Source organism: Cladophialophora immunda, assembly GCF_000835495.1.
Source record: "Cladophialophora immunda strain CBS 83496 unplaced genomic scaffold supercont1.7, whole genome shotgun sequence".
Taxonomy (NCBI): domain Eukaryota; kingdom Fungi; phylum Ascomycota; class Eurotiomycetes; order Chaetothyriales; family Herpotrichiellaceae; genus Cladophialophora; species Cladophialophora immunda.
In genome coordinates, this window is record NW_015622547.1 from 2,267,846 (window position 1) to 2,293,435 (window position 25,590).

Genomic DNA, 25,590 nt, shown 5'->3' on the forward strand with positions numbered 1-25,590 from the left:
GACCCCTTACCAATCTCGATAGATCTTATGCGACATCATGGCGACTGTAAGTGACCCAAGAGCGTCAACCCACGAGCAGGGGCTCGAAAGCATCATCTGTCACGATAGCGACCTATTCATTCAAACGAGAATACCACAATCGCTTTTCTGTCAGCCTCTCTGTGCAATTGCTGACCGTTGTCCGGACTGCCCCAAAGCATTTCGTCGAATTGACAGGTTATCTCGAAGGCGGACACACTGCGAGACCTCAGATCGAGCGGGTCTCATTGTACTCAAGAGGGATGGATGAACGAGATGTATTTTCCGCTCTCGAGACTGATGTTAGTATAACAACCATCCTCAGTTCCAAGAAGATGATAAAAAGCCTACGGTGGCACGCAGACGCAGATATGCAGACACCCAGAATCGTCTCCTCTCCCGTGCTATCCCCGTCGTTCTGACATGGACAACTCCTCCTCCTCTGTCGACCCCACCAATGCCAAATACAGTCAATATGGCCTTCGTTAAGCCGACGGGACCGAGCCGTGAAGAGCGAGGATATGCAGATATCTTTGGAGAGGCATTGACGCTGACAGCGGGCCGAGACTTTCGACATCTCCTCCACAATCGTGAGCACGAGACAACCACGAACATCACGTGCCAACAACCGAGAAGGTAAATACTGGCTGACCTGCCTGTTGACCAAATCAAACTCTCCAGCAGCGCATTGCAATATTCCTCCCTCATGCCTGCTGCAAACGGAGAACACTCGTCTGCTGGGGCGATTGACCCCTCCCAGTTCCGCGTGGCCGTCGTCGGGGGTGGAATTGGCGGGCTGACAACGGCGCTCAGCCTTGCGACTTATAGTCCTGACCTGCCAGCGAGCAACATTACAGTCTATGAGCAAGCCCCTGAATACAGCGAGATTGGTGCCGGCGTCGGTATAGGTGTCTCTGCCGGCCGTGTGCTGCAGAAGCTTGGGGTGTGGCCGGCGGCGAATGCCGTCTCAGGCCATCGAAACAATGTGCACCGGAGCAATCGCCGCTGGGACACGGACGAGCTGATTGTGGACGCACTGGCCTTTGACAATGGGGGCGCCGAGGAGGTAAGACAGTTGTGGGTGCATCGCGCCGAGTTTCTGGAGGTCTTGTACAGCGAGATCCAGAGACGGAACTGTGCCACGCTGAAGACGAACAAGAGACTTGTCGGCCTCGAGGTATGAACCTGGGCTTCTTCGCTCCACGATATGCTTCTCTCGCAGTGTCTGATGTTTCGGCAGGACAATGGCTCCACGGTGACCCTTCGCTTTGCCGATGGCACAGAGGAGTCGGCGAATCTGGTCATTGGCTGCGACGGCATTCACAGCACCGTTCGCTCCCACTTTGCTGTGGACAAGCCCGTGTACTCGGGCCGGATAGCCTTCAGAGGCACAATCCCTCTATCTGCAGTGTCTGACGACTGGCCGTATTCGTCGTGGACGCTCTCATGGCTGGCGCCCAACAAGCACTTCCTGGCATTCCCCATGTCGCAAAACCGGCTCATGAACGTCGTCGCGTTTGTTTCCAAGCCTGAGAGCGAGCTTGGCGGGCTCAAGGAGAGCTGGAGAAGCGAAGCACCACGAGAGGCCATCGAGAAGGAATATGCCGGGTGGAATCCGACGGTGCAGCGGATCATCCAGGCCATGCCGCCCATCATCAGCGAATGGAAGATCAACGACCGCGAGATCTTGTCTCAGTGGTGCTATATGGATGGTAAGGTCGTTCTGAGCGGTGATGCGGCGCACGCAATGTTGCCAATGCAAGGTTCGTTTGTCCCTATTTCAATAGAACCCATTCCTCGATATCTAATGCCCCCTCCTAGGCTCTGGAGCAGGGCTCTCCATCGAAGATGCCAACATGCTCGGCTTTGCCGTGCGGGACTACCTAAAGAGCCCAGGTGCTGGACTCGCAACGTATATGAATCTGTACCAGGCGGCGCGAGTACCACGGGCCCAGAAAGCCCAGATCACATCACGGCAGGCGGCGGAGGTCTACGACATGCACGGCCCCGACTTTGAAGGGAAGACGTTTGAAGAGTGTCTCCCCGTGGTGCGGGACAAAGTCAAGGACCGCATGGCGTGGGTGTGGAAGTCGAACTTGGAAGCAGACTGGGCGGCTGCGAAGGAAAGCATTGGGCTTGCATAGCGACGGGCTGTTCTGGAGGGCATGGCTCGAGGCATGTAGAGGGATAGAGACCTGATCAATGCGGTTTCTTGTGTCTATCATATAAATCAATGGTAGTGACCATTTTCCCACCTGGAGACATCTTTTCCACCGACCATATCAACTTCCATCAACATTCCCTTTCCCCACCATTACTCTTTTGCATTACTCTTTCGCTACCCCCCGAGCCCAATTCTAATCCAGAATAGCCTCGAATCGGGCCTTACTGTACTCCGTCAGTGCTCCCTCAAAACACCCGCCCCGGCCTTTCCCCGTTCGACTTCCCGACCTCCCCTCGACGCATTCTCATCCAGAAACCCCGTGGGACCAAGGGAGGAGACTCCCAGATGCGGAACTTGGCCGAGAGAGCCATGGACGGGACGGGCACGATTGGAGAAGCGACCGGTCAAGCCTTTATTCTTAAGAAGCTTGGTATCTCGAAACGGGGTCTGGTGTGATTCCCCAGCACAGAGAGAGAGTCAGTCATCTGAGCCGCCCACGATTATCACCGCCACCACCACTCTTCCAACCCCCTAATTCGACAGAAACAAGATGCTCGCCACCGACTCAATATCTCACATCCCACCGTGGGGGTGGGTGTCTCTCGCCGCCGTCCTCGTCTGCGCGTGGGCAGCAAGCTTCCGCTACAAAAAGGGCCTCAACAAGTACAACGGGCCCTTCATCGCCTCCTTCACCAATTTCTGGCGGTTGTGGCAGTGGGTGTGGTACACAGACCGCTGTGCCTACCCCAGCGTGGTCAAGTACGGCAAGATCATCCGCGTCGGCCCCAACACGCTGCTGTTCAACGACCCGGATGCCATCAAGGACATCTACATGACCCATTTCTCCAAGGTGAGCGCCGAGATGCTGGCCCTTACATCCTGTCAATGACCAGTCTATCTATCTCTAACACGGCAAAAATCTCCCACAGTCCGACTTCTACAAGGTCGGCCAGGGCGTATCGCGCGGCGTGGCCGTGCCCAACATCTTCTCGACCACCGACCGCATCTACCACGGCAAGCTGCGGCGGTCGGTGGCCAACGCGTTCGCCATGAGCACGCTGGTCAACTACGAGCCCTACGTGACCGAGACGGTCACCACATTCCTCACCCAGCTGGACCAGAGGTTTGCGGGCCGGCCTGGGCCCGACGGCGTCTGCGACATGTCCGAGTGGACCAAATTCTTCGCCCTGGACGTGGTCAGCGCGTTGACCATGGGCAAGGGGTACGGTCTGTTGGAAGCCGGGTACGACCACATCGGTATCATCAACGCGCGGACGACCTTCTTGCGCTACTTTACCATTGTGAGTTTCCGGTCCTTTTTTCTTACGGTGGTAAGCCACAGGAAATTGCAAGCTGACCACTTCCTCCGTCCAGGTCAACAACGTCACCTGGCTCGACCGCGTGCTCAAGAAGAACCCGGTGCTCATGTGGCTCGGGCGCATGGGCCTCTGGAACAGCGTGACGGCGACGGTGCCGATCGCGCAGCGGCAGATGGACCAGAAGAAGCGCGACTTCAAGGGCGTGGGCGAGAACGAGAAGGCGCGCGTCGACCTGCTCACCAAGTTCCTGCAGGCCAAGGTGGACAACCCGGACATCGTCGACGACCGCGCCGTGCTGGGCCTGACGCTGTCCATGGTCAACGCTGGCAGCGGCACCGTGGCCACCACGCTGGCCGCGACGTTCTACTTCCTGCTCAAGTACCCGCGCGTGATGGCGGAGCTGGTGGCCGAGATCGACGCGCACTTCCCGCCCCCGTCCCCGAAGAGCAGCACCCCGGTCAACTTTGCTGAGCACGTCGTGCCGTTCGCCGAGGCGCAGAAGCTGCCCTTCCTGGACGCCGTGCTCAAGGAGATCTTCCGCCTCTGGCCCGGCCTGGGCATGCAGCTGATCGAGCGCGTCACGCCGCCCGAGGGTGCCCACATCCTGGGTGAGTACATCCCCGGCGGCATCATCGTCAGCTGCAACGCGTGGATCATGCACCGCCACCGGCCCACCTACGGCGACGACGTCGAGGTCTTCCGCCCCCAGCGCTGGCTGGACGCCAGCCCCGAGCAGCAGGCCGCCATGAACAAGGCCCTGCTCGTCTGGGGCGCCGGGCCCAACACCTGCATCGGCAAGAACATTGCCCTGCTGGAGCTGTACAAGGTCGTGCCCTCGGTGCTGAGGATGTTTACGGTGAGTTTCTCTACCCCTGCACGTCTCGCTTCTGTTGGTTCCAAGTTTTTCCACCCCTTCAAGAAGAAGATGAAGAAAGACCGCTCGCTGACCATGTCCCTGTTTGGGTCCAGCTCGAACTCGCCGACCCGGAAAAGGAGTGGAAGATCTTCAACCTGGGCGACCCCGAGCCGTCCGAGTTCTTTGTGCGATGCCAGCCGCGATACCGCAAGATGTTGATGTGAGTTTTTTTTGCGACGAGGCCGCCACCGGCCGTCGCGGAGAGTCATTTCCAAAAGATCAAAGCAGAAAGGAGGAAAGGGGCCGAGACCACTGTGCTGTAGCGACGTGAGGATATGAATGTGGCTGAAAGGCGTGGACTGGTGGAGAGGAGAGAGAGGCGAAGATCCCGGGTAAAGGCGTCTATGCGTGAGAGAGAGAGAGAGAGAGAGAGAGAGAGAGAGATACGACAAGGAGGGTGCGAATCGCGCCCCCCACGAGTGAACGAGTTAGCCAGTGAGCGAATGACCTTGTGAGCGAGGGAGAGGGGCATCACGCACACTTGTATGAAAGAAAGACACGAACACTGAACGCATCTTGGTGGGAATGGGATGGGATGGGATGGAAAGGAAGTTTATGCATTGCGTGGCGAGGTGGGTAGAGCCCAGCATCGCGATATGAGATATATACCGTGACCTCCTGCAGATCAGGATACATAGGACGGAGTAACGCAGAGAACCGAGGAGGAAGACCCAGCGAGGTCGAATAATAGATCCCCCGTTTCTGAAAGGACCTCACTTAGGAGCGGAGCTGAGCTGTAAGCATCAATTGTCAAACGATAAGTATCAAAGGCCATCGCATATTCCTCGGGATTCGGGTTCCAGATTACATCGTCCCATCCCTCTCCGTCTGTATATTCTTCATCTTCATCTATATCTTGTGTCTGTTCTCACGGTGCCACTCCGCGATTATACGCGAACGAGTGGCTGCTCAGGAACTCGAGATCGCCGTCGAGCATGAACTCGCCCAGCTCCATGCCCAGCGGCGACTGCTTGCTGCTCGCCACGATGCCGCCGGAGTGGTTGTAGATGCCCATGCCCACGCTGGCGCCCACGGCCGCGGCCCCCCCGCCGAGCAGGACCCCGTAGTCGCCTCCTTCGTGGTGTGGTGGTGGAGGTTGAGGCACCTGGCCGTATGCGGACGGATTGGTCGGGTGGTGGTACGTGACGGGTTGCCAGTCGTGGGGCTGCGGGAGGAGTCCTTGTCCGATTGCTAAATAGGGGACGCGCGTCGGTTAGATTGTGCCATAGGAAATCGAGTGAGAGATAAGAAAATGGGTGGTTTTGGTTCGCGCGGAGAGAAGGGTTGAAGAGAGGGGGGCTTTGATGAATGTCTCCTTCAGAGAGGACATACCTAACGCCTGAACGACCTGGACAAACTGTTCGAGATAGTCTCGGCACCGCGCCACCATGCGGTTGTCGCTGTCGAGATGGCGGATTGCTTCAATTGCCATCTCCAGATGCAGGCTCATGTCCTCGGTCGATTCGGTCAGCGACATGTTGGATTCGTTGCCCGAGGCCTTCTGGTCAATCTGGACCAGGACGCATGCCCCCAGCACCAAAGCTGCATTGAATGCTGGACAGGATGGTCAGAATCGCAAGCGGGATATCAGAAATGGAAAATGGAGACAAGAAATCACCGGGACATACTATAGTACAGCGAAAACCACCAGGCGCCCAACAATCCCCATTTCGACCGTCCCGTTGCAGACTGCAGGGCATTGTGCACCAGGCAGATAATCTCCTTGGCCGACTTGATGGCGATCTGGATATGGATGGTGCCGACCTGCTGTAGCAACGAGGTATCCTGGTGGTTGGCCGGGTTGCTCAGTCCGTCGAGAAACTTGACCAGCACAGGCCGATGGAGCAGGATGCGCACGTTGGTGTAGCGGAGGGTGAGGATGAAGCGGAGGCGCAGTTGCCGCCATGCTTCCTCGGCCGAGCTCTCGACGTGCGGCAGGCGTTCCGGCAGTATGTCTTGGGTGGCGATGAGCCTCATATGGGACGGCAGTCCGCGTTGCCACTCCGAAAGCTGGTTTTCGATCTTGTAGACCAGGGCGACTGTGTCGACGGCGTTTGCCTTGAATGAGCAAGCGAGATTCTGGCCGTAAAGCGAGTCGATGATGGTGCACAGCACTTTATAGAGCGTACTGTAGAGCGCGACAGGTTTAGCTTGTACCAAAAGCGGAAAGGACTTTCTGGCGGTTCAACTTACATGGTACCGTTGAAGAAGGCAATGCTCAAGGCCTCCTTCTTGTCGGTCGCTGCAGATCCACCGTCCACAGCGGAGAATCCCACCGGCAGCTCAAGTTGCACGTAGCTGTCAGGGATTGCTGGTGGCCGTCCAAAGGTCATGCTCAAGGTCCGGTCGAGCATGATACAACCAAACCAGGTCCTTTTCCGTACCTCCTGCTCGAGTGGAGGGAAAACTCTGGCCAGATCACTGGAGTGAAGACCGATCTGAAATGCCGCTCGCACTGCAAGACCATGTGTCTTCCACGTCTGCACTGATTTCTGCGTTCCCTGCAGATACTGGCCCATGAGGAGGAGGAACTGCACTGTTTTCGGTGAGCATCCTCGTGAGGTCAAGATAGACCGGACAAGCCAACAACTTACCAACTTCGACACTAGTCCCGGTCCCGTTCGCGTTCTTTTCGTTGAAGAGGCCTGAAGCCCTCCGGAAGTATATCTCTGACTCTGCGCTGGCTTTTGCCGCGGTCGACTCGACGCTCCCCGGAGTGGTGGTGTTTTCTCGTGCATGCACCATGGCGTGAGCGAAGACGATATTTAGCAAGGCAAGCCAAACTCTCCTGACGCCCTTGAACTTATCCTTGCTTGCCTGTTCAAATGTTGCCATGAACGATTGCTCGTTGATATAAGGAAATAGCAAGCCAGTGTTGCTGAAATACCAGTTGAGGAGCTCACGAGCCACCGAGTCGGGAGGAAGGGCGTAGATGTTCACCTGCTCAAGAGGGGGGTCGTGGGGCGTCGGAATGGGCGACGCAGGGCCAGAAGTATTGATGAACCCACCAGTAAATCCCACCGAGTGATGTTCTGCCGGAGACGGTTTCCAGGGTTCAGGGTCGTGAGTTAACCGGGCCACAGCCCTCGAGACGTGTCGAAGGAAGGCAATATTGGACGAAGGCCCAAAGAATGCGCAGTCCTCCTCCTGCGCAAATGTGACCGCCCCCATAGCATCGATGGGATCTTCGACGGTTTCGGCATCTTCGAGGCTCTCTTCCCGCAAGCAGGCGGTCTCCGGCTGTGCAAAATCTGAGCGAGAGACGCCATTTGAGACGTTCGGACGGGCCGGTTGGTAGACAGCTGTACGCTCACGGTGCTCGAGAGAAGCGAGCCGGCCTTCTACCTCCTTTAATCTGTCCTCGATCGACGACAAATACCTGACAGGTGGATCAACATCGACGTACTTGGCGACTAAGATCTTGACTCACTCCTTGCCGATGATGATGTTTGAATATGACGCAGACTGTTGATAGACGCATTCAAACCCCAACTCGATACACAGCGAGCACTTGGGGCGCATGCCATCGCACTAGCAAAGTTGCCCAGGTTAGTCCGAGTCTACGCAACGCTCGTCGACGGTGCTCGTTTTGGCACGATGCAAGAAAGCCACAAACTCACACGTGATTTCCGCCCACGGCAGACGGTGCACGCCAGCGCGACTCGTCGTCGTTTGCTGGGAGGATCGTTGGCCTCGGAGGCCTGGTCAGCTTGGGAGATGCCGTTTTTGGCACTGGTCCAGTCGGGGTCGACAGCCTTTTGGCGACGTTGTTGGGCCCGGTCGGTCTGATGGGCGGAGTGGACATCGTCCACGACTCGATCAGGCTGATGCATGCTTGTTCTGGTGGATCAATGGACTCTCCTATCTTAGCACCTGGCATGGAGCAGTCGACGGCACAAGCGACGGGGGGAGTAGTAGGGAGGCAGAGTGAGTTGTTGTCGGCCTGGCTTGCCGGAACATGACCCTGTCTCTGTATCTTCCCTCCTCTTTTCGCTCTCGGCTGACGGGGCTAAGGCGGACGGGGAGTCGTTGAACAGGAACAGGAGGTGGTGATACTCGGATCTAGCCACTTGTCAGATAGCCAGATAGCCAGATAGCACGACCAGGCACTGCCCTCGAAGATCAAGAAGAAGAGCACATGGGAATTGTGGTCAGTGATAGATGGTCAGTGGGTGAAGTGAATCTTTCAGCTTTGCGGGGTACGACGCAAGCTCGAGCCTCGTCTGGGCTGCCGGGCTGTTTCCGATGTTTCCCCGCGTCTCTTCACCAGCGCAGACCGCGGTCTTCCACACACCAAATCACGCATACCATTGATCTTGACTATATTGCGAACCATTGCCTATGTATAGGAATACAAAAATCACTCGTCCCCTGCAACCGCCACGTGATGAGGCTGACACGTTCTAGGGGCAGGACTCTCTCCAGTGATACCGGTCCAAGGGCTACTGGACTGATGGACTGACTCCCTCATGGAAGCAAACCCTCAACGTCCGCGAGTGTGCACACATCCGCAAACCTTGGGATCAGCCTCTCCAACACCGTCTGTTCAAGCTGCGCGTCGTCGCACCACACGCCCTCCTCCGGCACAACAATGTGGAAATCCAAGTCCGCGCCGTGTCTGACAGAGCTCAAGACACTCCCTTCGGTGGTCAGACCAACGAGGACTACGTGCTTGATTCCCCGGGCGGCGAGGATCTTCAGGAGGGCCGACGACGCAAAGCAGCTGGGCGCCTGCTTCGTGAGGACGAATTCGTTCACAGTCCAGCCGTGACCGGGGCGCAATGATTCCGGCACCGTGGCTGCTGGGTCCGCATTTGATGCTGCCTTCGAGGCGTTGCCAGCAGCATGCAGCCGTCTCAGCGCCCAGTTGTTGATTTTGTTGTACGGGCTCAGATTCATGGTCGCAAAGTCCACCGAGACAACGTGATGGATGATCAAGGGAATTCCGTCGTTTCTCTTCCCTTGGGTCTGGGCTTTTGAGATGTAGGTTCTGAATGACTGCAGCAGTTGTTGCACCCGCGAGAGATACTCGTCCTGCTCATGCTGCGGCATGTGCGAAAGCAGCTGGGTCTGCACGTCGCTGAGGAGCAATGCCGTTTGGCAAATGTCGATGGGACGCCAAAAGGGGGACTCGGTGGCCATACTAATGATAAGTCTCAATGCAAAAGGAATTCCTATGTAGAGGGTGAGGCGCTGTTCTTTCGAAATCCCACCTTGAGATATCTGTGACTTGGTTGGACTGGACTGCTACGACAAAGGAGGTCCTTCGGGTGTGTTTATATACTTGTACCATAGTCCCATCCACGATCAGCAACAAGAGTACGACAAGTCTCCATTCCGCTCAAACAGATGAAGGCCATGGCTCGTTCAACGTCGTTGCATCAGAGCACGACCGAGCAGCTGCAATTACCGCTCTTAGAAAATGCTGCTGCTACTGGTGTAACCTGCAGTCACCTCCCCAAGCCTTGCTGCCCGTGGAGCGCGTTAGTTGTAAAGCCGACCGGGCCATGCTTATGAGCGAGGCCATGAGCGAGGCCGAGAGCTGGTTCAACATCATGAATAAGCGACAACTATCTACTCGGTTTCCATGAAAAAGGCATTCTTTTCTCCTCGGACTCCTCTATGCTGCGATGGCTGAGAATTACCGCGAAATCCAGTCCTCTGGTACAAGATTACCATCCATCCTGTTGTCCCAGCCCTCGACCGAGCCCAATCACGCACAGGTATAACTGCTCGCCAGGCTCTTGTCGCCCGCGCCCCGATATCGCGATGTCGAGGGGAACGGACACAAGTTCCTCGTGATCACCGTCCCGTCCGCTTCCACCCTGCGAGCTTCCAAGACGTTGGGCGCCTTCTGCTCCTCGACCCAGGCCACCACCGCCGAGAGCGGGTCGGCTGGCACAGCCCCAGGTGTCGGGCCTGCGCCGCAATGATCGACGCCCGGGGCGAGGAATGTGCGATAGAACTCGGCGACCGCGGACGCGTTCCTCCCCAGGGTCTGGACCACTTTCTGGTGATAGGCGACGGTGTCGCGCGGGAAGATCAGTTGGTCGGCCAGGCCGTGCCACACAATCGCCTTCCCTCCAGCGGAGCGGAATGCAGAGAGATCGGGCTGATAAGAGCCCATGACCGGACCGAACTCTCGCTGGGACTGATTGAAGATTGCTTCGAAGGCTGAGTATCCAATGCTGCCCGTGTCGAAGTCGGGGTCCTTCTTGACGAAGTATTTGATCCAGGCGTCGTTCACAAAAAAGGGCAGTCCGACTCGAGTTCCATTGGCGATTGTCGTGTTGGCCAAACTGTCCAGTGCAGCGCCAGGGTTCAGGGCGTAAGGATGGGCGATCGCGGGTCCTTTGGGCCCTGCTAAGATTTTGGCGACGACGCTGGCCATTTCCGCCGTGATGTTCTCCCTGCCGCCGTCGCACTGGGCGCTGGTCCCGACCAAGCTGAGCGGGTCGAACTTGCAGAGTTGCAGGTCTGTGATGACGCCGTCGGCCACGCCGTCAAGAGAGTCGCACGCAGCGATGCTCGCATCGGTGAAGGATTTGAGGACGCATTGGCTGATGTAGGTCCCCTCCTCTCTCATGACAACCTGTGGCCATTGCTCTGCGACCACGTACCTGGTCCAGTCGATCGCGGGTGCTCCGGCAACGATCCCGTCAAAGTCCTTGGGATACCTCTGCGCTGCCACCAAGCCTTGTCTTCCACCTGTCGAACACCCGTTCCAGTACGAGTGGGCTGGCTTTTTGCCATAGTATTGTGCTGCGACCGCCTTGCCCGCCACAGCCATGTCATGCACGGATCTCGAGGCAAAGTTCAGCAAGAGGTCCTCGTCCACAGTGCCGTTAGGGTGCAGAGCCCACAGCGCCGGGCTATAGGGATCTCCCGAAAGGCCTGCATCCGTGGATGCGGCGGCATAGCCCAGTGCCACCACCGGGGCCAGGCTGTATTCAAAGAATCCCGCGGCATATCCAGATCCTCCTGTTCCGACGAAGCGTCGGTTCCATCCGGTCGACGGCAGCCACACCTTTATCTTGACTCTGTCGTTGACGCCGTGGTGCGAGATCACCAGATCCACACTGCAAAGGTCAAGTCCCGTAAAGTTACTGTTCAGAAGCGGAGGGCTGGCAAGCACCGTAGCGTTGGGAAGATGCTGTGACTGGATCGATAGCACGCTTGCTCCGGGGATGGTTGGTTTGGTCAGCGCCGCACATGCTGTCTTGCTGCTTGGAGCTCCCTCGGAGGGTGAAACCAGAGCTGCAACTGCGAAGATCAGGATCGAGAGCAGATTGTGTTTTCGAAGAGTCGACATATTCGTTTTGCGGGCCCCTCTGCTGCAGTCACAACGCCTTGTTGCTCGAGTATAACAAGGAACTTGTTCTTGATCTTGCAGTCTGGGAAGAGCATCCTGTTCCCAGCGGCAGTCTTCCATTTATAATTCCAGCAGCAGCACGGCAAACTGGGCCATCTGCCGCAGTCGAGCCGTCGTGATAGCATTCCTTCGGCTCCCATCGTGACTTTTGAAAGCACGACCAACTCTGATCCTGGGTAGTTTGGCGGGACAACGGATTCGTCTACCCCCTAGTGTGTGTTTTGCACTTTGCACATCTGTGGTTTATATCGAGGCTCCAACGACGTAGTCAGGTCGTGGAGCTTGTTTCCGGGCTCAGCGACTCGACTGGGTCTGGAAATGGAGTACAATGAAGTCAGTACCATCCTCGAGTGAGATTTTAGAGGCGCACAGTTACAGTTACACCTCCTGATCTTCGCCAAATGACGAACAGGCGCTGACTAACGGCAGGCACAGCATTTGACTTTGGTGGCTGCAGGGCGAGATTGTAGTGGTAGATCTCGAGAGCTAGGGGCTTACACGAGGCCTAACATCCTTAGCGAAATACTTGGCGGCAATATCAAATGGCAGAGGATGGATGGGATATAGTTTCCCAAAAGTTCACCGAGCTCCAAGGCGTCACATCCATTCACTATCCACTGATACAGCGCCGGCAAGAGGCATTCGTTGTAGGTCACAATGCGACTGCACGCCCAATCGCCCGTAGTCATACAGCCATATTTCACAAACTCCACTATACCAGCCATCCCTTGCGAGCAGTTGCACATTCCCCCTCCCAGATGTAGCCACTTCAGCACATGCCCGTTCAGAGTCTCAAGTCAGAAAATCTATTCTCGAGATCTGTCGCACGTCGAACGCCCTCGGCAGGGGTATGGTCCTGCCCGCCCACCGGAGCGCCACATTGAGGACAACGTGCTCTCTGCATCGGCATGCCGCATTCGCCGACGGTGAACGGATGGTTGTTGGCGCAGGTATACCAATGCCCTGATCCACGGAACCCACTTGCCATCGCATTGATCACAAGCCTCCACTCGGCGTCATTTACCACGGTCGTGAACGTCGAGGATTCGAGCATTCCCTCGACGGTCTTCACCTCGCCCACTACATGTCTGGTCGGCTCTGGATGCAGATCGCACACCTCCTTTGCCGCATCGATGTGCTCGGTGGCCTCTTTGCTTAGGGCCATCAAGATGTCCGACCGACTGCTGTAGGTCCGCTCCGCCAGGCAGCACTGGGCGTAGAATGTGTGAGCTTCCACCTCCACAGCCGGTTGACGAGCCTCCCGAGCAGCAGCTAAAACCTTCAGGCAGTCGACCCTGTTGGATTCTAGGTTGACATCTTGCAAGCTGGAACCAAACGTTGCCAAGAAGTCTGACAATATGACCAGCTCGCATCTCAGCAGCAGCGATTCGCCCTGTAAAGTCTGGCTGGTCTGTACAACGGTGTGGTCGAACTCGACGTCGCTGTTGGTTTTGCCTTGTCTTCGAGCAAACTGCACCATGTCCCAAACTCGTTTGAAAGGCTGTTCTTCGACACCGACCTGTTGAAGATACTTCATGATCCGGTTGCGGGTCTTTGCGATCGAAGAGTACCGCTTACCATGGGCGAGCTTGAGTATCAGCTTGATTTGCTCCTTGCGTCCACCTGACAGTGTGAGCTTATCTGTATTCATTTTGTTCCCCAGAGAAGGGACGTCTTTGAATGACCCAGCCAAGTCAGCTTGATGCTGGTGAACTGACTCATACAATGGAAGGAATTGTTGGTTCGCCGATGTAATGAATTTCTTGGTCGCGTCATCAATAGGTCCTCTTCGAACTATGCGGCCGTACCTCGATATGGTCCGCAGCGGCCCTCGACAGCTGCTGCAGACCTTGAGCTCGTCTTTTGAAAACGGAATAGACGAGTCAATAATAGAGACCTCCGCTCCATCAGTCGTATAATGCTTTGACATTTCCATCTGACCGTCCATGCTTTCCACGGTTAGGATATGACCACAGGGAGGGATTATGCATGGGTTCTCATCAAGATTGATCTCGTGGTACTCCTCCATCAACAACAAATCGACCACCATCTTCTTGACGTCTTCAGGGGCACAGACCTGACAGTAGTTCGACGGTGGACAGATCTCGCCACAAAGCGAAGGGCATTGATGTCCGCAAGCCAATTTGTTGGTGCAGCGTTTTGAACATGGTATCCAGTCACATGGCGCTGCACAAGGAAGGGTACAAGCACTGTGAGGACATCGTGAAGGACACTGCTCCTCCGCACACGGAACACATGGCTCATGGCAGCGCTTCGTGCACCTCGAGTGAGGACATGACACTTCGCAAGGAGCTTGGCACGGAGGACAAGGGCGATCCCCGTGACATCGTTCTCTACACAAGTGTCTGCATGATTTGAAGGCACGGCCGCAAGCCTGCCGGCAGGTCTGATGGTCTTCTTGAATGATTTTGCCATCTTCTCTTTTCTTGCACGTGTTGCAAGGGTTCGGGCAGGTATGACCGCACGGAAGGGCCGTACCACAGCCAGCTGTGCAGCTAAAGTTGTTAGTTTTGACGTCCACGCAGCATGCGAGATCAATCTTATGGTTACAACCAGGGACAACTCGAGTAACGTTGTCTCTGCAGACAATCTGAGAAGGTTCTCGAGCTTGCCAACAAGGTAGAGTATCTCTCATATGCCCGCAAGGCAGGGTGAGCTGGAGGTTGTGTAGCTCCTCTGGACATCTAGCAGGACAGGGATCTCCGCACTTGTTCGGACACATGTGCTCACATCCTTTCAAAGGTCTGGGGCATGGCTCGAGGCATTTGACAGCACTGTGTAGCATTTGTGAATGACATTTGCTGATGCATGAATGCCCACAGCTCAGGCGCATTTCGCACGGCAGGTTGCACCCTCCTTCAGGCGAGAAGATGGCAAAGTCGTCCGGTTTGGAGACAGAGAACGTGGCTTGTGGATGGCGAGGACACTGGAGCTGAAGGGACTCGCCGAAATTGTCTCCAGATTGAAGCATGTCAATCACAGACGCCCACATTTGGACATGACCTGAAGTTCGTGAATTGCCAATGATATACATTCCATGTTTGGCGCGGGATAACAGGACATTGATTCGGTTCGAAGTCCGGAGAAATCCACACTTTTTCTGGTCATTGCTCCTCACCAGAGAGATGATAACGACTTTGGCCTCTTCTCCCTGAAAGTTGTCAATGGTAGACACTTTGAGCGCGCGTGAAAGAGGGGTCTTTTGTAGTGTGGGTGCGGCACTGTGCCCAGGTTCGGCATTCTCCTTGCCAACCTCGTCCTTTTCCAACTCTAGAATGTCGCCTTCGGTTAAAGAGATCTCAAACAACCCTTGCAATGCTCTGCGGATCTTCTGAAGTTGGCCAAGGTAGGGAGTGAGGACAGCTAGATCATTTGCCTGATAAACGCCCTGTCTAACCAGGTGGGATACCAGTGAAGTCACCATCTGGACTTCAAAGGTATTTGAGTGGGAAGTCGTACTATCCGTTTCAGTTACAGCACCATCCTCAAAGTGTGCATGGTCAAACCAGAAGAGTCTCTTGGCCAGCCCAGTCACCGGTGGATATGTCTCGACCACCGAGGAGTCACACAACCGTGGATATAACGTATTGCGGATGAGTTCAGAGATGGACGGGTGCATTCGGCGTTGTGTCTCCAGTGTGCTGTATGGTACCGCGGTCTGGGTCGAGCATGAAGGCGTCACGAGTCTTTCGAACAGCGATATATCCAAGGAGTGTCGCTTTCCAGAAGAAGACTCTCTTGAAAGTTCGTAGCTTTGGATGTGTGGAGGAAGTTGGAGATGGTCGCCGATCAAGATTGCGTGCTCCAAAGACGGCAGGAGCGCGGTCAGAATATGGGCTTCGAGCACTTCTCCTGCTTCTTCACAGACAAGGACCTTGGAATTGAGCTTTCTAAGAAGCGGTGATATTCTTGCCAGACCCGTTGTCGTTACACCAATGATCTTGGCTTGTTGTAAACATCGAAGATCAACACCTGCTCGGACCTGGTCGAACTGTTCCTTGTGCTCCTTGTATTCTGCTAGCGCAGTCAACAATGCGGCCTGGGCTGCCTTTTTCGACTCTGCTAGCCAGTGATGGTATAACCGCTGCCTCTCGGGATGATTCAGAAAGTGGATACGTGATTCTTCAAGTAGAGTCCGCAGCGGGCGGACAGGGCCCTGGTGCGAGTCACCTTTACGCCAAGTATTTAACAGAGACGTCTTGTTGTAGACAACGCTCTGAAAGCCGTCATCGTCCTGGCCTCCGGCAAAAAGAGTCAAGTAAGACGTGGGATGATAGATCTCGAGGTAGCTTCGGATTGCTGCAACGTCTCCTTTAATCGAAAGTCTCTTGATGGCCTTGGATATGGCGCGCTCATCTTCGTCAAGCTTCGACTTCAGAACCCAGTGCTCGTGTTTCTCGGTTTTGGTCAAATCGATCTTGCTAGCCAGAATGCGGAGATTGCAGTCCTGCAACATCTCGGACTTTGACTGGGATCCAACGCGGACAATCTGATCAATGCCCTGTCTTACTAGATCTTCCAGGAGTTGGTCAAGTGCATGATTGGTATAGCACACACACAGAATCGGACCAAGCTTAGCACGTGCCTGTATTGCCAGCAGGACTTTGATGAGTGCCACCCCAGTGAAGCTCTTACCGGTGCCCGGAGGTCCCTGAATTAGAGCTAGAGAGCGTTGGAGAGATGTGAGGAGTGCGTCAGCCTGAGCTCTATCTAGAACGGAGTTCTCACGGAATGCCTCATGGTTGGACTCATCATTGACGGCGATTCTCATCGGGCTCTTGTCTTTCATGACGCAGCTGAGGTCGAACTCAAAATTGGGCTTAGTGGCATAGTAAGGAGGCGCAATCATCGATAGATCTGCCTGAGGTTCAGGTGCTAGGTAGTCTGAGAATGGTATCTCGGTATTGCGAAGCATCCCTTGTAAAGCGTGCAAGGTTGGTTCGAATGAAGGCAATAAAACACCGGGAAACTCGACTATCCTGGCAGGTGCGGAAGTAGAAGCTTTCATGAGTCCTAGAACGTCTTCTGTGGCGTCACCAACGAGCGAGACAGTGGTAAAGGCTCGAAGGGGGTCTGAGAACAGGTCTAGAGGCTGTTCAGATTTGTTTGAAACTTGCTCATTTCCCGAACTCGAAGAGTCGTCTGTTATGGCCGAAGGTTTGGTTGGTCTGCGTTCAATGACCGAACAGAATATCAAAGCACCATTGGAAAGGAGGCAAAGGAGGGAACCCATGCGGAGGCGTTTCTGAAATTCCCACCACTCTTTCCTCTGTTTAACTGAGCGTTGTCGAAGATGGGAGGGCTGATCAAAACCAATCGTGATCAGCAAGCCCTGCCATCTACTGAAATCAAGTTTCACAACCTGGGCGTTGTCGTATGTCAACTTTCGCGGACCTTGACGCTTGCCTCCCATTTTAGGGCTGTAGGAAGCTTGCACTTCTTGTCTCACGGCATCCCTTAGCTGTCCAACCGTATCTTCTCGAAGAAGGCGGAAGTGTCGGTCCAGAAGTCCTGACACTCCAGGGAGATGCCAATCCTGCTGACCCATGGAAGGTAGATACTCAGGGCGTGTTGCATTGATTTCCTCAAATGTGGGCATGATCTGTATGTCGTAGGCATTCACGCAGTCGTTGTCATGGCGCGGACCGTCCTTGGATAGGTTCCCAGGTAGGTCTTGCTGAAGCGTGAAAATGGCCCTTGGAGGTGCAGTTGTCTTTGGAGGCTTCCAACCTGTCAGCTCTCGACCGATCCCTAATCGTTGATTAATGCGGTTGACTAGTCTTCTTGACTCGTGGGCTTCGCCTTCATCAATCTGGGCTACCGTGTCAAAAAGGGTATCCGCAAGCGGCCTGAGGTCGTCATTCACCAAGGCGTGAGTGTTGCAGTCAATGATTTTCGAGAACGCTCTAACGACCGCTTCAATTTCCGAGGGCAAAATGTCGACTTGTTTGTGGTCTGCAAGAGTAGCAACAAGAAGTTTGAAGAAGTGTACAGCACGCTGGCCTTGGACACCGTAGATGAAGTTGTAGATGGTCCCAAGATGGATGTCGAGCAAGGTGGACGCAAGGACGTGCGGATGAGTGATGACCTGACACAGTGGGATGGCTTGCTCTTTGATTGTTTTCCAGCGCGTTTCCAAGCTCATGCCTTCCATGTTGCGCTCGACCACTTGTTTTATTCGTTGTAATCCACCGTCTTTGGCCAGGATGAGGACCGTCTCTTGCATTACTCCAACTTCTGAGCCCACAAATGTGAGAGCATTTTGGAAGAAGAGGGGGGGAAGAGGCGTAGAAGAGAAGCTGTTTGTGCCTTTAGGAACGGACAGTTTCCAAGCCCCGAATTTGTCGTCTGGCTCGTTTCTCGCTCGCCGTGATCGGTTAAACGGGTGCTGGGCAGTATTTGCGAGACTTTGGGAAGGGCCACCGGCAGCAACGTGATGAAATGAGCACTGGGTCCCGTAACGACAACGGCCAGTATTGATAAACCTCCAGCAAACCTTCCGAGGCGTCTGGTTTGCTTGAGTTTGCGGTATCATCCTGTAAGGCTTTGATTGAACCCTGATAAGAGACAGCAAAAGAAGATGTTCTTCCTGGGGACAAACGGTAGAAAACCTCTGGCAGTATTGGCAGAGACTGCAGAGAGGTGTCCTTATACAAGGCCGTACCGCAATGTGAGGCTGTAAGAGGGTGGTTCAGAGGGTCCGGGCAGGTCGGATTCTGGGTCGTCTGAATGGCAGTGCCTGCCTGTCCGTGGCGAGCTGCAGTCCGGGCTTCCCCTGCAGCCATCCATTCGTCCACCTTCTCAGTAACTGCGTTTGCAGCATAGACGGAAGAAGCATCTCCTTATCTTCCAGATGACATGCAGGCAGGTCTGGCACCATTCCGGCTAGGGTTGCCGACATGAAAGGTCTTCTGGCTGAGTAACTGCATACATAGGGTTGGGAACTGGTCAAGTGAGGCTGACTCCGTCCACGAATGTGCCCGGCCGGCCATTTGATCTTTAAAGGCAGTGCTCAGAGGGCGTTCTTTTGCCACGACGTGACCCTAGGCCCCTGTCTCTTGCCGGGAGGCTAGAGGCACGTTTGTCTCTGATATTTCGAGGTGAGGCTGAGGGCCGGCGTTAACTGATGGTCAATGACCAGTCTCGTTGAGGGGGAGGATGCAGCAACCCATAACGTGGCCGAATCATTTCGTCCATCAGCCTTAGATCCCCGCTGAATGGATGCTCCATTGGTTTCCTGCAGATTCTAAGAGAGACGCATCCGTCATTTGTTTGCAGTTTATAAGCCGCCAGCAATTGAAGTGGGAAGTTGAGGCGGATCGAATGGGATGGAAAAAATAAAGCGGAACAGACCAGGGGAGGGAGAAGGGAGAAGAGAATCGATTTCGAGATGGCCACCTACGACAGGGTTATCGTACCTACTGTACATGCAAGGTTAAGTAAGTTCCTAGGTAAGTAGGTTGGGCGTTGGGGGGCCAAGTGAGCCTAGGGAGCCTAACTTGGTGCCTAAGCTAGGCTTGCGCAAGAGTCTTAATTGGCGGGTGGCTTGGAGGCAGCAGCCCCCCGAAACCTACCTACCTACCTACCTACCTAGGCAGCAACCAACCAACCAACCAACCACCGAGGCATCAAGAATTCTAAGCACAGAATAGCTTATGGTTACGCTTCTGGAACAGCTTTCAACAAGTCAATGTCGAATATTAACGGCTTTGGACGAGACCTCATTGCACAGCTGAGAGTCGTCCGAATCAAGGGCAAGAAATGACAGAAATGCTGCTCCACGCTAGAGCTGACTTTCACCAACATGACTGGTTTGGCACTCCAGTCTATACTCCGAGCAAACTCTGCCACGATGACAATGAAGTTATATCAATGCAGAGCGCCGTCGATCAAATGCAGTTGTTGGAAGAGAGCGTGCCGTGTACCATCACCAGACTGACTTTCAAGGATCTTGCAATTTACTCCTGCTTAGACATACGACGAGCAGAGATTCAGTTTGAAAGCGCAGAGTTTGCCAGTCCGCTAGGACATCACTATCGTTCTTTTCACCGACAGGACCATTTAACCATGTCTGTGTCGGAGACCTTTTCTCATTTTCTACTTTCACTGAGAGCCACTGCCTGTCCGCCAAACGAAAAACCGACTGATGACACTGAGTATTTGTGATGAGGCGCGGCTGCTCCCAACACCACCATTTGCCCCCTTATGTACAATCTAAGCCCCGTGCTCAGTGTGGCGAGGCCGAGAACCGGCCTTGCTCTTTTCGGACCAGGGAAAATGTGCAACTGGGATGATAAAGAAGCTATTGGAGGTATCAGCAATCCCAGCAAGCGCATTGTACCAGGCCAAGAAGGCGGTTATCAACCCAAAGACGCCACCTGCGTGTAGAAGACCTTTGTGAGGAGCGCCGTTCTGGGGGTTCAAGTATGCGCAAGCCAAAAGCAGAAGTGTCACGTCGAGTATGAAGAACAAAGAGCAGAACGCCAAAGTGGATTTTAGGGTACACATCAGGAGGAGTGTGTTGAAGATGAACCACGCCTGTCTCATGTTAGACTCTTTCGACTCCGCATTTTGATCTTCGCTGCAGACTCGCCGTCACGTACCATCAAGAAAAATCCGAGAGAATCGAACAGAGCCTTCCCCCCAGGGACTTCTTCTAGGCTGGACTCGATGGCGAAGCCACCCGGTGTGAGGATGATGCCGAAAGCAATCCAGAAACCACCGTAAGAGGACAGGGCCGTGGCGCCAAACGTGTTGCCAACCGCCATTTCCCTGCAACATTCCAAGAAAAATCAGCTCCTTGCGATTGAACAGCAATCGCGGCATGTGCCACTTACCACATGCCTGCGAGCAATTGGACCAAGCCCCCGTATGCGAAAGCGAGTGAGCACACGATATTGGGCTCTGAAAGACCTCGAACTTCCAAGTTGATGAGACTGAGGACGAACGTCGTCAAAGCAAAGGCTGATAGTCCGAGAGGCGCTGGATTGGCAAATTTCCGCTCCTTGACCGACCGGTACAGTCCAGGCTGCATTTCCCCTCCGAAAGCTTAGCAGCAGTCGTCAGTACTCTGCCGGGATACACGAAAATGCGCAGCAACAGGACGTTCGTACCTGGAAGGGTGGCGGAGTCGCTGGTGCGCACATGGGCCAGAGGCCCGTGGCCAAACAGGCTCCGATTCACAGGATGCTCTGCGGCATTCTGGTCAGCCGTCTCGACACGGTGGGTCTGGTCGTCGTGCTTCATGATGGACTGCTGTATTTCACAAGAAAGGTGAGCAAAATGGATACGTGTTCGACGCCGCGGGCTGCTTGAACTCCTGAATGTCTGTAAATGCAAATGGCGGCTGCGCTTTTATAAGTCTCATCTGCTTTCACGCCTGGCAGGCCCCCTGGCACCCCGCGTAGAGGGAAGCATGCCATCGAAACATCCATCTCGGGGTCTGTCCAAATCGGAGGCTTCATAGCCGGGGTATAGTCGGTGTGGAGTCTGAGTCCAGTATGGAGAAGAGAGACAGGGCCGATAAGGTCCGGCCGGTCCGGCCAAACCCACACCAGGACCATTGGCTCAGCGGTCTGAAAGAGAACAACAATATTCCACCCCAATCCAAACTCTGATCGGATTGGAGCGAATTGCACCGGAAGTTCGGCAGGGAACTGGGCAGACCAGCGTGTGTTTGTCGGATGACAATACCGACTCAGCATAGGCGAATTCTGGGGACCTGCGGGGATCGTGGGGCTTCAGATGTCCCCATTAGCAACGTACAAGCGTATAAAAGAGCGAGATGGTGTCCCCTTTCCCCTCCCCCAAGAAAGTAATTATCCCATACTTCAGCTTTCCGTCTGGGTGAATTCCTTTCCGAAGACTTGAAGATGCTCACACTCTCGAGACTGGTCGCTGTCCTCGCGGCATTCGTTTTGTGGCCGCTCTTGAGCACGGGCGCCGCCAACGTCTCGGACTTGGCCTGGTATGAGGCCGAGGTCAGACTCCTCGCCGACCTGAAAGCCCGGGTGACAGGCACCCCGAGCCAGAACCAGCTGATCGACCACATTCAGTCCGAGCTCGAGCTCCTTGGCCTGACCGTGTACAACAACACCTACAACTTCACGTATCTGGACCAGCCGCTCTCCCCGCCGAGTCTGAGCGTGGCGGGCAAGCCCGTCGAAATCTCGTCCTATGCCCCCTACGGGGGCTTCACCAACGAGAGCGGGGTCTCGGGCCCTCTGGTCGATTTGACCGGCCACTCGATCCATCCGGACTGGAGCAAAGCGGCGGGGAAAATCGCGGTGTTGAACATCACCAACAGCGCGCTCAACTGGAGCCAGACACTGGCCGTCTGGCCGGGCCAGCCCGAGTGGTATGTCAGCACCGGGGAGCCGTACCTGACGGCCGACCAAAAAGTGGCCAACGTGTCCGACGCCGCCAAGGCGGGGGTCAAGGGCGTCATCTACGTTTGGGAACACATGACGGTCGGCAACGCCCGGGGTCAATATGTCCCGTTCAAGCGACTGTTCCAGGGCATGCCGACAGTGTTCGTCGCGGGAGACGCTGGGCAGACGGTCCTCCAGGCGGCCAAGGACGGCGCGGCGGCGACTCTCACCCTGACCGGCCAGCTGATTCCCAATACCCAAACTCGGACCATCTGGACGCTGGTGGAAGGGACCAAGTTCAAGAACGAGTCGGTCATCATCAACACCCACACGGACGGCATCAATGCGGTGGAAGAGAACGGCCACATCACCCTCTTGAAGAAGGCTCAGGACCTGGTGGTGAACCCGCCCGAGCGGACGACCATCCTCCTTTTCATCACTGGCCACATGCACCAACCGGCGTTTTCCCCCGTAGGGCGAGCGACGACGAGATGGCTGGACGACAACCCGCAGTTCTGGAGAGGGGACAAGGGCGGGTTGAAGGCCGTGGCCAGCTCCTGCGTCGAGCACCTGGGTGCCATAGACTGGGTCGAGGATCTAGCGACGGGCCGGTACTACTCGCAGGGCAACCAGACCAACGAGCTCCTTTACGCCAACACGGTCGAGGTCAAAAACATCACACAGCGACTCTGGAACGGGGCCGTGCCCGGGTTCGTCCGCATCAACGATCCCATCCCGAAAGGGGTCCAGTCCGGCGAGGGCGAGCCGTTCACCGTGGTCAAGATCCCCAACATGTCCATGATCACCAGCCCTTTGTATCTGCTCGCCGCTTGGCCAGACGACTTTGACGAAAGCGAGTTGGTCGATTTGAATGCCATGAAGCGACAGACCGAGAGCTTCTTGAAGATCTTTGACGTGATGGACAAGCAGCCCGTGGCATCCTTCGGGGTGGTGCCCGCCATGCACGTCCCGGGGTAGAAAAGAAGAAGCGGAAAGCTCTCGAGAAAAATCAAAGACGAGAAGAGGAACAATATTCTCGCACACATTCAACCCCAGTCAAAAGATAAGATGACGATGTAAATAAACACAGCTACAAATTAAAATTGTGCTTCAAAGATCCTACGTGCGGCGAGCTTGTCTCGATGAATCTGAAAGTGTCCCCGGCGAGAACCCGTCCTTACCACGAACGCCGGTCTTGGAATGATAGTTTCGTTGAACCGGGAAAAGGTCCCCGGGAGATGGTTGTTGTTCTTGTCGATTGGGCCCCCCCCCCCCCCAGAGCAACAGCAAAAGTATTTTGGACCATCGAGAGGTCAAGTGCCTTGTCAAAACACTCGGCACGGTTAACCGAGCATGGGAAGCAGGTGGCGAGTGACCTCCTCGGCTCACTGCCCCACCGACTTCGGGGATTTGACAGAGAGAGGAAGATATTGTATCAGCTTGGCCAAGCCGAAAAATGGGCACGACGGAACAGCTATCCCGCTCAGGTGTTATCAAGGGATCGACGTACAGTTGCGAGGCGAGCAGGAGAGCGACGGAGGTGGGAGTCCTTTGGAGTACTCCGTACAATTAAGGTTAGGATTTAGAATTTCGAGACTTGGCTTCATGGGGTAAAGCTTGGTCCTGGGGCCGGCCACCTTCCACCAATGACAGAGCTGGCCGTACAGCCCATGACATCAACTGCCTACAGAGGGACCGGCCGGACCGCGACAAGCAGACAGTGGAGTGATACGGAGTACTCGTGGATTATTCTGTTTATCACACCGGAGGACGATGTACCTACACACACAGTAGGCATATGCTGGGCGTCTGGGGGAGCCCCGCCTTCCCCAACTACATGCGGCGACCCCTTAAAATCCACATGGGTGTATTGCGCTAGGCTCCGAGTACCAGAGCACCGTTACCATGCGAGCCGATGATGAAGGGGCTTGGACGGGTACGGTGCCGGCAGTGGTATCATTGTTTCCTCGAGCTACACGCCATTGGCCGGATCAGCACAGACGGATTCAACAAGACCCTCTCTGTGTAGACAAAGCCGCAGACGTCGCTCAAGCACAGGGCGGATGGTATCAACTCGGCCAAGAGAGGCCAACCCTCAGAAACTATCCTCTCTTATCCCTCGATCCTTTGTCAGTCCCCGAAAAGACAGAAGAAGAAAAAGCAGGCCAGAAAACGGATCGAGACATCTCACAGTTTATGCTGCCTTTGGTGTCCCTGCGCACCACCGTGTTGACCTGTCGGCCCGTCGATTTTGACGACCAGTTTACCAAACTGACTGCCCTTCCCGATATCGTCGAAGAGACCGTCCAGTTCTTTCAGGGCGTTCAGGCCGTTGTCGACCACGCGCGACACCACAGGGCGGATCTGGTGGTCGTCGACAAACCGGACCATGCTGGCGAATTCCTTGCGGGACCCGCCGGTCGTCCCGCGAATCTCGATGTTTTTGAGCACGGCGTTCATGGAATAGAACATCTTGGGGCCCATGGTCATGCCGTACGAGACAATGACGCCGCCTGGCTGTAGCGCCACTCGAATGTCAGCACTCTGGACAGGACGGATCGACAGGGAAATCGGTCAAAAAAGTTCAGGACTCGCCTTGAGAAGTTTGACTCCGCTGGCCACAATCTCCCCCCCTGCACCGTCGATGATTGCGTCGAAGTGGCGTCTTCCGCTGGGAAGCAACTCCAGAAGTGTCGTCTCCCACCCCTTTGTCTTGTAATTGACCCCCCCTCTGGCTCCAAGCAACTTGGCCTTTTCAAGCTTCTCGTCAGAGCCGCTGGTCACGTAGACGTTGGCGCCGATCGCCGACGCAAACAACAAAACCATCAGTGCCACCCCGCCGCCAATCCCGGTCACCAGGATGTTGCGGCCGGGTGCCGCGGCGCCGCTCTTGGTAAACAAAGCTCTCCAGGCAGTGAGACCGGTCAGAGGGAGCGCCGCGGCTTCAACGTCGGAGAGATGCTCGGGGACTTCTTCGACGTCCTGCCAATTGACCCGGATGGTCTCTGCCAAGGTCCCCTTCGGGTACAATTTGGTGCCTCCGATATATCTATACCCGGCCGGGTGTTCGGGGCCTTCGGGGTCGGATTCCCAGCCAATGCCAGGACAGAGGATCACGCGTTGCCGCAACCGCTTTTGTGCGTCGGGGGAGGAGCCAGCCGAGGAGACAATCCCGCAGCCATCTGAAAGCAACGGAACGCCGAACGTCGTACCGGGGTAGAGATGTTGTCGGATGAAGTAGTCGCGATGGTTCAGTGCTGCCGCGGACAGGCTGACAATGATCTCCTGATCGCCGGGCGCTACATCGTCGTAGGCCACCTTTTCAAGAGGGTAGTAAACCTTTCCAGGAACCCCGTCGATCTTTCGTATCGTAATGGCGGTTCGTGACATGTCTATCAGGTATTGTGTCC

At 55.4% G+C, this 25,590-nt stretch overlaps 4 protein-coding genes across 5 annotated transcripts; 1 reads left to right on the forward strand and 3 right to left on the reverse strand.

Annotated features, from left to right (window-relative positions):
• Positions 1–443: 443 nt before the first annotated feature.
• Positions 444–2,273, forward strand: PV07_11528 (the record flags this gene model as incomplete). Of its 2 annotated transcripts, XM_016398973.1 has the most annotated exons (4): positions 444–654; positions 832–1,195; positions 1,259–1,781; positions 1,840–2,162. In XM_016398973.1, the coding sequence occupies exons 1-4, from the start codon at positions 476–478 to the stop codon at positions 2,160–2,162; spliced, it is 1,389 nt and encodes a 462-aa protein (XP_016243535.1). In that variant the 5' UTR covers positions 444–475. The 2 variants fall into 2 exon arrangements, with proteins under 2 accessions (XP_016243535.1, XP_016243536.1); XM_016398974.1 differs by lacking the exon at positions 444–654 and having other exon boundaries at positions 709–1,195; positions 1,840–2,273.
• Positions 2,274–4,958: 2,685 nt separating this feature from the next.
• PV07_11529 (uncharacterized protein) lies at positions 4,959–8,576 on the reverse strand. The gene is made up of 7 exons (XM_016398975.1): positions 8,038–8,576; positions 7,848–7,948; positions 7,012–7,796; positions 6,611–6,953; positions 6,046–6,545; positions 5,750–5,971; positions 4,959–5,608 (listed from the first exon to the last, which is right to left on the reverse strand). The coding sequence occupies exons 1-7, from the start codon at positions 8,248–8,250 to the stop codon at positions 5,286–5,288; spliced, it is 2,487 nt and encodes an 828-aa protein (XP_016243537.1). The 5' UTR covers positions 8,251–8,576; the 3' UTR covers positions 4,959–5,285.
• Positions 8,577–10,130: 1,554 nt separating this feature from the next.
• PV07_11530 (uncharacterized protein) lies at positions 10,131–11,729 on the reverse strand (the record flags this gene model as incomplete). The annotated part of the gene is made up of 1 exon (XM_016398976.1): positions 10,131–11,729. One exon carries the CDS (start codon positions 11,727–11,729, stop codon positions 10,131–10,133), a length of 1,599 nt encoding a protein of 532 aa, XP_016243538.1.
• Positions 11,730–12,536: 807 nt separating this feature from the next.
• PV07_11531 (uncharacterized protein) lies at positions 12,537–18,453 on the reverse strand. The gene is made up of 3 exons (XM_016398977.1): positions 14,631–18,453; positions 13,867–14,305; positions 12,537–13,738 (listed from the first exon to the last, which is right to left on the reverse strand). The coding sequence occupies exons 1-3, from the start codon at positions 18,343–18,345 to the stop codon at positions 12,574–12,576; spliced, it is 5,319 nt and encodes a 1,772-aa protein (XP_016243539.1). The 5' UTR covers positions 18,346–18,453; the 3' UTR covers positions 12,537–12,573.
• Positions 18,454–25,590: the final 7,137 nt, after the last annotated feature.

What these genes read in the sequence shown, in the direction of transcription:
- PV07_11529 (XM_016398975.1), bottom strand. Translation starts at nt 8,250, where the DNA reads ATGCATCAGCCTGATCGAGTCGTGGACGATGTCCACTCCGCCCATCAG. An exon ending in GCCGTGGGCGGAAATCACGT is followed by an intron (nt 7,949 to 8,037) that starts GTGAGTTTGTGG and finishes CAACTTTGCTAG; the next exon opens with TGCGATGGCATGCGCCCCAA. An exon ending in GCCTTCTTCAACGGTACCAT is followed by an intron (nt 6,546 to 6,610) that starts GTAAGTTGAACC and finishes CGCGCTCTACAG; the next exon opens with TACGCTCTATAAAGTGCTGT.
- PV07_11531 (XM_016398977.1), bottom strand. Translation starts at nt 18,345, where the DNA reads ATGATACCGCAAACTCAAGCAAACCAGACGCCTCGGAAGGTTTGCTGG. An exon ending in GTGCGAAATGCGCCTGAGCT is followed by an intron (nt 14,306 to 14,630) that starts GTGGGCATTCAT and finishes TAACAACTTTAG; the next exon opens with CTGCACAGCTGGCTGTGGTA. An exon ending in CACCGTCGAACTACTGTCAG is followed by an intron (nt 13,739 to 13,866) that starts GTCTGTGCCCCT and finishes AACCGTGGAAAG; the next exon opens with CATGGACGGTCAGATGGAAA.